The following is a 12,289-nucleotide window of genomic DNA, read 5'->3' on the forward strand; positions in this document are numbered from 1 at the left end:
CTCCTGTAGTGTCTGTTAATGTGTTACTGATTTATACCGATCTATAACTGTCTCTGTGTGTTACTGTTATATACACTCCTGTAGTGTCTGTTAATGTATTACTGATTTATTCCGATCTATAACTGTCTCTCTGTGTTACTGTTATCTTCACTCCTGTAGTGTCTGTTAATGTGTTACTGATTTCTACCGATCTATAACTGTCTCTGTGTGTTACTGTTATATACACTCCTGTAGTGTCTGTTAATGTGTTACTGATTTATACCGATCTATAACTGTCTCTGTGTGTTACTGTTATATACATTCCTTTAGTGCCTGTTAATGTGTAACTGATTTATACTGATCTATAACTGTCTCTGTGTGTTACTGTTATATACATTCCTTTAGTGCCTGTTAATGTGTTACTGACTTATACTGATCTATAACTGTCTCTGCGTGTTACTGTTATATACACTCCTGTCGTGTCAGTTAATGTGTTACTGATTTATACCGATCTATAACTGTCTCTGTGTCTTACTGTTATATACACTCCTGTAGTGTCTGTTAATGTGTTACTGATTTATTCCGATCTATAACTGTCTCTGTGTGTTACTGTTATATACACTCCTGTATTGTCTGTTAATGTGTTACTGATTTATACCGATCAATAACTGTCTCTGTGTGTTACTGTTATATACACTCCTGCAGTGTCTGTTAATGTGTTACTGATTTATACCGATCTATATCTGTCTCTGTGTGTTACTGTTATATACACTCCTGTAGTGTCTGTTAATGTGTTACTGATTTATACAGATCTATAACTGTCTCTGCGTGTTACTGTTATATACACTCCTGTAGTGTCTGTTAATGTGTTCCTGATTTATACCGATCTATAACTGTCTCTGTGTGTTACTGTTATATACACTCCTGTAGTGTCTGTTAATGTGTTACTGATTTATACCGATCTATAACTGTCTCTGTGTGTTACTGTTATATACACTCCTGTAGTGTCTGTTAATGTGTTACTGATTTATTCCGATCTATAACTGTCTCTGTGTGTTACTGTTATATACACTCCTGTAGTGTCTGTTAATGTGTTACTGATTTATACCGATCTATAACTGTCTCTGCGAGTTACTGTTATATACACTCCCGTAGTGTCTGTTAATGTGTTCCTGATTTATACCGATCTATAACTGTCTCTGTGTGTTACTGTTATATACACTCCTGTAGTGTCTGTTAATGTGTTACTGATTTATACCGATCTATAACTGTCTCTGTGTGTTACTGTTATATACACTCCTGCAGTGTCTGTTAATGTGTTACTGATTTATACCGATCTATAAACTGTCTCTGTGTGTTAATGTTATATACACTCCTGCAGTGTCTGTTAATGTGTTACTGATTTATACCGATCTATAACTGTCTCTGTGTGTTACTGTTATATACACTCGTGTAGTGTCTGTTAATGCATTACTGATTTATTCCGATCTATAACTGTCTCTGTGTGTTACTGTTATATACACTCGTGTAGTGTCTGTTAATGTATTACTGATTTATACCGATCTATAACTGTCTCTGTGTGTTACTGTTATATACACTCCTGTAGTGTCTGTTAATGTGTTACTGATTTATACCGATCTATAACTGTCTCTGTGTGTTACTGTTATATACACTCCTGTAGTGTCTGTTAATGTGTTACTGATTTATTCCGATCTATAACTGTCTCTTTGTGTTACTGTTATATACACTCCTGTAGTGTCTGTTAATGTGTTACTGATTTATACCGATCTATAACTGTCTCTGTGTGTTAATGTTATATACACTCCTGTAGTGTCTGTTAATGTGTTACTGATTTATACCGATCAATAACTGTCTCTGTGTGTTACTGTTATATACATTCCTTTAGTGTCTGTTAATGTGTTACTGATTTATACCGATCTATAACTGTCTCTGTGTGTTACTGTTATATACACTCCTGTAGTGTCTGTTAATGTGTTACTGATTTATACCGATCTATAACTGTCTCCGTGCGTTACTGTTATATACACTCCTGTCGTGTCTGTTAATGTGTTACTGATTTGTACCGATCTATAACTGTCTCTGTGTGTTACTGTTATATACACTCCTGTAGTGTCTGTTAATGTATTACTGATTTATTCCGATCTATAACTGTCTCTCTGTGTTACTGTTATATACACTCCTGTAGTGTCTGTTAATGTGTTACTGATTTCTACCGATCTATAACTGTCTCTGTGTGTTACTGTTATATACACTCCTGTAGTGTCTGTTAATGTGTTACTGATTTATACCGATCTATAACTGTCTCTGTGTGTTACTGTTATATACACTCCTGTACTGTCTGTTAATGTATTACTGATTTATTCCGATCTATAACTGTCTCTCTGTGTTACTGTTATATACACTCCTGTAGTGTCTGTTAATGTGTTACTGATTTCTACCGATCTATAACTGTCTCTGTGTGTTACTGTTATATACACTCCTGTAGTGTCTGTTAATGTGTAACTGATTTATACTGATCTATAACTGTCTCTGTGTGTTACTGTTATATACATTCCTTTAGTGTCTGTTAATGTGTTACTGATTTATACTGATCTATAACTGTCTCTGTGTGTTACTGTTATATACACTCCTGTAGTGTCTGTTAATGTGTTGCTGATTTCTACCGATCTATAGCTGTCTCTGTGTGTTACTGTTATATACACTCCTGTAGTGTCTGTTAATGTGTTACTGATTTATACCGATCTATAACTGTCTTTGTGTGTTACTGTTATATACACTCCTGTAGTGTCTGTTAATGTGTTACTGATTTATATCGATCTATAACTGTCTCTGTGTGTTACTGTTATATACACTCCTGTAGTGTCTGTTAATGTGTTACTGAATTATACCGATCTATAACTGTCTCTGTGTCTTACTGTTATATACACTCCTGTAGTGTCTGTTAATGTGTTACTGATTTATTCCGATCTATAACTGTCTCTGTGTGTTACTGTTATATACACTCCTGTATTGTCTGTTCATGTGTTACTGATTTATACCGATCTATAACTGTCTCTGTGTGTTACTGTTATATACACTCCTGTAGTGTCTGTTAATGTGTTACTGATTTATTCCGATCTACAACTGTCTCTGTGTGTTACTGTTATATACACTCCTGTAGTGTCTGTTAATGTGTTACTGATTTATACCGATCTATAACTGTCTCTGCGTGTTACTGTTATATACACTCCTGTAGTGTCTGTTAATGTGTTACTGATTTATACCGATCTATAACTGTCTCTGCCTGTTACTGTTATATACACTCCTGTAGTGTCTGTTAATGTGTTACTGATTTATACCGATCTATAACTGTCTCTGTGTGTTAATGTTATATACACTCCTGCAGTGTCTGTTAATAGTTACTGATTTATACCGATCTATAACTGTCTCTGTGTGTTACTGTTATATACACTCCTGTAGTGTCTGTTAATGTGTTACTGATTTATACCGATCTATAACTGTCTCTGCGTGTTACTGTTATATACACTCCTGTAGTGTCTGTTAATGTGTTACTGATTTATACCGATCTATAACTGTCTCTGTGTGTTACTGTTATATACACTCCTGTAGTGTCTGTTAATGTATTACTGATTTATTCCGATCTATAACTGTCTCTCTGTGTTACTGTTATATACACTCCTGTAGTGTCTGTTAATGTGTTACTGATTTCTACCGATCTATAACTGTCTCTGTGTGTTACTGTTATATACACTCCTGTAGTGTCTGTTAATGTGTTACTGATTTATACCGATCTATAACTGTCTCTGTGTGTTACTGTTATATACACTCCTGTAGTGTCTGTTAATGTATTACTGATTTATTCCGATCTATAACTGTCTCTCTGTGTTACTGTTATCTTCACTCCTGTAGTGTCTGTTAATGTGTTACTGATTTCTACCGATCTATAACTGTCTCTGTGTGTTACTGTTATATACACTCCTGTAGTGTCTGTTAATGTGTTACTGATTTATACCGATCTATAACTGTCTCTGTGTGTTACTGTTATATACATTCCTTTAGTGCCTGTTAATGTGTAACTGATTTATACTGATCTATAACTGTCTCTGTGTGTTACTGTTATATACATTCCTTTAGTGCCTGTTAATGTGTTACTGATTTATACTGATCTATAACTGTCTCTGCGTGTTACTGTTATATACACTCCTGTCGTGTCAGTTAATGTGTTACTGATTTATACCGATCTATAACTGTCTCTGTGTGTTACTGTTATATACACTCCTGTAGTGTCTGTTAATGTGTTACTGATTTATATCGATCTATAACTGTCTCTGTGTGTTAGTGTTATTTACACTCCTGTAGTGTCTGTTAATGTGTTACTGATTTATATCGATCTATAACTGTCTCTGTGTGTTACTGTTATATACACTCCTGTAGTGTCTGTTAATGTGTTACTGATTTATACCGATCTATAACTGTCTCTGCGTGTTACTGTTATATACACTCCTGTAGTGTCTGTTAATGTGTTACTGATTTATACCGATCTATAACTGTCTCTGTGTCTTACTGTTATATACACTCCTGTAGTGTCTGTTAATGTGTTACTGATTTATTCCGATCTATAACTGTCTCTGTGTGTTACTGTTATATACACTCCTGTATTGTCTGTTAATGTGTTACTGATTTATACCGATCAATAACTGTCTCTGTGTGTTACTGTTATATACACTCCTGTAGTGTCTGTTAATGTGTTACTGATTTATACCGATCTATAACTGTCTCTGTGTGTTACTGTTATATACACTCCTGTAGTGTCTGTTAATGTGTTACTGATTTATTCCGATCTATAACTGTCTCTGTGTGTTACTGTTATATACTTTCCTGTAGTGTCTTTTAATGTGTTACTGATTTATACCGATCTATAACTGTCTCTGCGTGTTACTGTTATATACACTCCCGTAGTGTCTGTTAATGTGTTACTGATTTATACCGATCTATAACTGTCTCTGTGTGTTAATGTTATATACACTCCTGTAGTGTCTGTTAATGTGTTACTGATTTAAACCGATCTATAACTGTCTCTGTGTGTTACTGTTATATACACTCCTGTAGTGTCTGTTAATGTGTTACTGATTTATACCGATCTATAACTGTCTCTGTGTGTTACTGTTATATACACTCCTGTAGTGTCTGTTAATGTGTTACTGATTTATACCGATCTATAACTGTCTCTGTGTGTTACTGTTATATACACTTCTGTATTGTCTGTTAATGTGTTACTGATTTATACCGATCTATAACTGTCACTATGTGTTAATGTTATACACACTCCTGTAGTGTCTGTTAATGTGTTACTGATTTATACCGATCTATAACTGTCTCTGACTGTTAATGTTATATACACTCCTGTAGTGTCTGTTAATGTGTAACTGATTTATACCGATCTATAACTGTCACTGTGTGTTACTGTTATATACACTCCTGTCGTGTCTGTTAATGTGTTACTGATTTATACCGATGTATAACTGTCTCTGTGTGTTACTGTTATATACACTCCTGTAGTGTCTGTTAATGTGTTACTGATTTATACCGATCTCTTACTGTCTCTGTGTGTTAATGTTATATACACTCCTGTAGTGTCTGTTAATGTGTTACTGATTTATACCGATCTATAACTGTCTCTGTGTGTTACTGTTATATACACTCCTGTAGTGTCTGTTAATGTGTTACTGATTTATACCGATCTATAACTGTCTCTGTGTGTTACTGTTATATACACTCCTGTAGTGTCTGTTAATGTGTTACTGATTTATACCGAACTATAACTGTCTCTGTGTGTTACTGTTATATACACTCCTGCAGTGTCTGTTAATGTGTTACTGATTTATACCGATCTATAAACTGTCTCTGTGTGTTAATGTTATATACACTCCTGCAGTGTCTGTTAATGTGTTACTGATTTATACCGATCTATAACTGTCTCTGTGTGTTACTGTTATATACACTCCTGTCGTGTCTGTTAATGTGTTACTGATTAATACCGATCTATAACTGTCTCTGTGTGTTACTGTTATATACACTCCTGTATTGTCTGTTAATGTGTTACTGATTTATACCGATCTATAACTGTCACTGTGTGTTAATGTTATATACATTCCTGTAGTGTCTGTTAATGTGTTACTGATTTATACCGATCTATAACTGTCTCTGTGTGTTACTGTTATATACACTCCTGTAGTGTCTGTTAATGTGTTACTGATTTCTACCGATCTATAACTGTCTCTTCGTGTTACTGTTATATACACTCCTGTAGTGTCTGTTAATGTGTTACTGATTTATACCGATCTATAACTGTCTCTGTGTGTTAATGTTATATACACTCCTGCAGTGTCTGTTAATAGTTACTGATTTATACCGATCTATAACTGTCTCTGTGTGTTACTGTTATATACACTCCTGTAGTGTCTGTTAATGTATTACTGATTTATTCCGATCTATAACTGTCTCTCTGTGTTACTGTTATATACATTCCTTTAGTGTCTGTTAATGTGTTACTGATTTATACCGATCTATAACTGTCTCTGTGTGTTGCTGTTATATACACTCCTGTAGTGTCTGTTAATGTGTTACTGATTTATACCGATCTATAACTGTCTCTGCGTGTTACTGTTATATACACTCCTGTAGTGTCTGTTAATGTGTTACTGATTTATACCGATCTATAACTGTCTCTGTGTGTTACTGTTATATACACTCCTGTGGTGTCTGTTAATGTGTTACTGATTTGTACCGATCTATAGCGGTCTGTGTGTTAATGTTTTATGCACATTAACTTGTAATCTTTTAATGTCTTTCTGTCATCAGCATTCCCAATATTATCTCATGTTACACATGTACTGGAAAACATTGTATTCGTAATTTTTTTCTTCATACATACCACGCTCCCTCGTCGCTATCTTTGCTTCTTTCTTCCACTGGTAAATTAACACAATGATGATTATGTAGCCAATGTAACCGGGATACCCTCCGTACCCAATGTATCCATAGGGTGACCAGGCTGATTTCACTGCTGCTGATTTAGAATTGAATAATTTAGTAATATTGAACTCATGACAGCTTTCAACACAGAGGGATCTGTTAGCATTTCGGGAATTAAGACCTGACCTGGGGCATTTTCTGCATTTCCACTTTCAGCTTTTACTCCCAATTAAATCCATTCTTTAGTTAATTATTCAGTCTCTTCTGAATGCTGGAACTGCACTTGTTTCAAGTATTACCTTTGGCAATGCATTAAGCATTCAGAGCTAATCTCCTCCTAACCTCTCTCAAGCTCCCAGTGCTTATCCATGTCATGTTCTCCTCACACAAACAGGTTAAGGCCATTCAGCCCCTCAAGCCTGTTCCATTGTTCACTTAGATCATGGCTGATCTGTACCTCAATTCCATTATGTTGCCTTGGTTCTGGAACGTTAATTCACATAATCCAAAAAAAAACTAACAATTTCACTCAAATTAAACTTCACAATTGATGCCCAGCCTGGACAGTGTTTGGGGGGGAGAGTTCCTGATTTCCATTCCCTTTAGTGTGAAGAAGTTCTTCCTGACATCACCCCTGAATGGCCCAGCTCTCATTTTAAATTCCTTCCCCCTTCCCCCCATTGGCTTATTCTGGACTCCCTCCCTCCCAAACCCCACTCGAGTAAAATATTTCTCTTTCGATACCTTTTCAAATCCTTTAATCATTTTAAACACCTCAATTAGTTCCCCTTAATTTTCTAAACTCAAGCGAATACAAGCCTAATCTCCACAAACTGTCCTCAAACTTAAACCCTTTTATCACCGAGATTATTCTGGTCAATCTGCCTTTCACCCTCTCCAATACCAATATATCCCTCCTGAGGGTTGGTGATCAGACTGAATGCAGTTATTCATGATGGACTCTATCCAGAACTCTGTCTGTCTCTAATATAATTCCCATCTCCTTTTCTCTTTATATTCCAGTCCCACTGTGATAAAGGACAACATTGCAAAAGCCTTTATAATAAGTTTTTTACCTGTCCACCAGTGTTTAGTGATTTCTGTCCTTGAAACTGAAATCTCTCTGTTTCTCCACAGTTCCTAGCTTCTCGCCATTTAGAGAATATTCTCATCTTTGGTCACAGTGGCTAAGGTGACATTTCTCCACAATGAACTCCACCTGCCAGAGTTTTACTCAGTCACTTAATCTCTCAAAATTTCCTTACAACTTCCTGCTCTCGTCTGCAACATTTAATGTGCCAGGTAAATCCGTGTTGTCAGAATACATCGATATGAGTGTCTCTCTACACCTTCATCGAACACATTGATAAATAATAGTGAAAAGATGAAGATTTCAGATTTCAAAACATGTTCAGTCACTGTGTGCATCACAACAGATTCTCAGAGAAGAGTTTAGATTTGACTGTCAGCAGGAATATGAGGAATTGTTTCCTTGGACTGATGATTTAAAGGGTTGGAGTCAGCAGGGGTAGGGGGTGTGGTTTATTGGGACTGATGGTTTAAGGTGATGGGGGTCAGCTGGGGTAGGGGGTGCTGTTTATTGGGAATGATGGTTTAAGGGGATGGGGGTCAGCTGGGGTAGGGGGTGCTGTTTATTGGGAATGATGGTTTAAAGGGTTGGAGTCAGCAGGGGTAGAGGGTGTGGTTTATTGGGACTGATGGTTTAAGAGGATGGGGGTCAGCTGGGGTAGTGGGTGCTGTTTATTGGGAATGATGGTTTAAAGGGTTGGAGTCAGCAGGGGTAGGGGGTGTGGTTTATTGGGACTGATGGTTTAAGGGGATGGGGGTCAGCAGGGGTGGGGAGTGTTGTTTCTTGGTACTGATGGTTTAAGGGGATGGGGGTCAGCTGGGGTAGGGGGTGCTGTTTATTGGGAATGATGGTTTAAAGGGTTGGAGTCAGCAGGGGTAGGGGGTGTGGTTTATTGGGACTGATGGTGTAAGGGGATGGGGGTCAGCTGGGGTAGGGGGTGCTGCTTATTGGGAATGATGGTTTAAAGGGTTGGAGTCAGCAGGGGTAGGGCGTGTTGTTTATTGGGACTGATGGTGTAAGGGGATGGGGGTCAGCTGGGGTAGTGGGTGCTGTTTATTGGGAATGATGGTTTAAAGGGTTGGAGTCAGCAGGGGTAGGGGGTGCTGTTTATTGGGAATGATGGTTTAAAGGGTTGGAGTCAGCAGGGGTAGGGCGTGTTGTTTATTGGGACTGATGGTTTAAGAGGATGGGGGTCAGCTGGGGTAGGGGGTGCTGTTTATTGGGAATGATGGTTTAAAGGGTTGGAGTCAGCAGGGGTAGGGGGTGTTGTTTATTGGGACTGATGGTTTAAGGGGATGGGGGTCAGCTGGGGTAGGGGGTGCTGTTTATTGGGAATGATGGTTTAAAGGGTTGGAGTCAGCAGGGGTAGGGGGTGTGGTTTATTGGGACTGATGGTTTAAGAGGATGGGGGTCAGCTGGGGTAGGGGGTGCTGTTTATTGGGAATGATGGTTTAAGGGGATGGGGGTCAGCTGGGGTAGGGGGTGCTGTTTATTGGGAATGATGGTTTAAAGGGTTGGAGTCAGCAGGGGTAGGGGCTGTTGTTTATTGGGACTGATGGTTTAAGGGGATGGGGGTCAGCAGGGGTGGGGAGTGTTGTTTCTTGGTACTGATGGTTTAAGGGGATGGGGGTCAGCAGGGGTAGGGGGTGTTGTTTATTGGGACTGATGGTTTAAGGGGATGGGGGTCAGCTGGGGTAGGGGGTGCTGTTTATTGGGAATGATGGTTTAAAGGGTTGGAGTCAGCAGGGGTAGGAGCTGTTGTTTATTGGGACTGATGGTTTAAGAGGATGGGGGTCAGCTGGGGTAGGGGGTGCTGTTTATTGGGAATGATGGTTTAAAGGGTTGGAGTCAGCAGGGGTAGGGGCTGTTGTTTATTGGTACTGATGGTTTAAGGGGATGGGGGTCAGCAGGGGTGGGGAGTGTTGTTTCTTGGTACTGATGGTTTAAGGGGATGGGGGTCAGCAGGGGTAGGGGGTGTTGTTTATTGGGACTGATGGTTTAAGGGGATGGGGGTCAGCTGGGGTAGGGGGTGCTGTTTATTGGGAATGATGGTTTAAAGGGTTGGAGTCAGCAGGGGTAGGAGCTGTTGTTTATTGGGACTGATGGTTTAAGGGGATGGGGGTCAGCAGGGGTGGGGAGTGTTGTTTATTGGGACTGATGGTTTAAGGGGATGGGGGTCAACAGGGGTAGGGGGTGTTGTTTATTGGGACTGATGGTTTAAGGGGATGGGGGTCAGCAGGGGTAGGGGGTGCTGTTTATTGGGACTGATGGTTTAAAGGGTTGGAGTCAGCAGGGGTAGGAGCTGTTGTTTATTGGGACTGATGGTTTAAGGGGATGGGGGTCAGCAGGGGTGGGGAGTGTTGTTTATTGGGACTGATGGTTTAAGGGGATGGGGGTCAACAGGGGTAGGGGGTGTTGTTTATTGGGACTGATGGTTTAAGGGGATGGGGGTCAGCAGGGGTAGGGGGTGTGGTTTATTGGGACTGATGGTTTAAGGGGATGGGGTCAGCTGGGGTAGGGGGTGTTGTTTATTGGGAATGATGGTTTAAAGGGTTGGAGTCAGCAGGGGTAGGGCGTGTTGTTTATTGGGACTGATGGTTTAAGAGGATGGGGGTCAGCTGGGGTAGGGGGTGCTGTTTATTGGGAATGATGGTTTAAAGGGTTGGAGTCAGCAGGGGTAGGGGGTGTGGTTTATTGGGACTGATGGTTTAAGAGGATGGGGGTCAGCTGGGGTGGGGAGTGTTGTTTCTTGGTACTGATGGTTTAAGGGGATGGGGGTCAGCAGGGGTAGGGGGTGTTGTTTATTGGGACTGATGGTTTAAGGGGATGGGGGTCAGCTGGGGTAGGGGGTGCTGTTTATTGGGAATGATGGTTTAAAGGGTTGGAGTCAGCAGGGGTAGGAGCTGTTGTTTATTGGGACTGATGGTTTAAGGGGATGGGGGTCAGCAGGGGTGGGGAGTGTTGTTTATTGGGACTGATGGTTTAAGGGGATGGGGGTCAACAGGGGTAGGGGGTGTTGTTTATTGGGACTGATGGTTTAAGGGGATGGGGGTCAGCAGGGGTAGGGGGTGCTGTTTATTGGGACTGATGGTTTAAGGGGATGGGGGTCAGCAGGGGTAGGGGGTGCTGTTTATTGGGACTGATGGTTTAAAGGGTTGGAGTCAGCAGGGGTAGGGGGTGTTGTTTATTGGGAATGATGGTTTAAAGGGTTGGAGTCAGCAGGGGTAGGGCGTGTTGTTTATTGGGACTGATGGTTTAAGAGGATGGGGGTCAGCTGGGGTAGGGGGTGCTGTTTATTGGGAATGATGGTTTAAAGGGTTGGAGTCAGCAGGGGTAGGGGGTGTGGTTTATTGGGACTGATGGTTTAAGAGGATGGGGGTCAGCTGGGGTGGGGAGTGTTGTTTCTTGGTACTGATGGTTTAAGGGGATGCGGGTCAGCAGGGGTAGGGGGTGTTGTTTATTGGGACTGATGGTTTAAGGGGATGGGGGTCAGCTGGGGTAGGGGGTGCTGTTTATTGGGACTGATGGTTTAAGGGGATGGGGGTCAGCTGGGGTAGGGGGTGCTGTTTATTGGGAATGATGGTTTAAAGGGTTGGAGTCAGCAGGGGTAGGGGGTGTGGTTTATTGGGACTGATGGTTTAAGAGGATGGGGGTCAGCTGGGGTAGGGGGTGCTGTTTATTGGGAATGATGGTTTAAAGGGTTGGAGTCAGCAGGGGTAGGGGGTGCTGTTTATTGGGACTGATGGTTTAAGGGGATGGGGGTCAGCAGGGGTGGGGAGTGTTGTTTCTTGGTACTGATGGTTTAAGGGGATGCGGGTCAGCAGGGGTAGGGGGTGTTGTTTATTGGGACTGATGGTTTAAGGGGATGGGGGTCAGCTGGGGTAGGGGGTGCTGTTTATTGGGAATGATGGTTTAAAGGGTTGGAGTCAGCAGGGGTAGGAGCTGTTGTTTATTGGGACTGATGGTTTAAGGGGATGGGGGTCAGCTGGGGTAGGGGGTGCTGTTTATTGGGAATGATGGTTTAAGGGGATGGGGGTCAACAGGGGTAGGGGGTGTTGTTTATTGGGACTGATGGTTTAAGGGGATGGGGGTCAGCAGGGGTAGGGGGTGCTGTTTATTGGGAATGATGGTTTAAGGGGATGGGGGTCAACAGGGGTAGGGGGTGTTGTTTATTGGGACTGATGGTTTAAGGGGATGGGGGTCAGCAGGGGTAGGGGGTGCTGT

At 41.0% G+C, this 12,289-nt stretch overlaps 1 protein-coding gene across 2 annotated transcripts in view; it reads right to left on the bottom strand.

Moving 5' to 3' along the window:
* Positions 1-12,289, bottom strand: part of LOC137345905 (HEPACAM family member 2-like) — a 224,393-nt gene that overhangs the window by 96,365 nt on the left and 115,739 nt on the right. The window contains exon 4 of one of the 2 annotated variants that reach the window (XM_068009148.1): positions 6,935-7,066. In XM_068009148.1, the coding sequence (XP_067865249.1) occupies positions 6,935-7,066 (132 nt within the window). Of the gene's footprint in view, positions 1-6,934; positions 7,070-12,289 lie in introns of both variants that reach the window. The other variant, XM_068009147.1, reaches the window with a different exon arrangement.

Source organism: Heterodontus francisci, chromosome 29 (assembly GCF_036365525.1).
Source record: "Heterodontus francisci isolate sHetFra1 chromosome 29, sHetFra1.hap1, whole genome shotgun sequence".
Taxonomy (NCBI): domain Eukaryota; kingdom Metazoa; phylum Chordata; class Chondrichthyes; order Heterodontiformes; family Heterodontidae; genus Heterodontus; species Heterodontus francisci.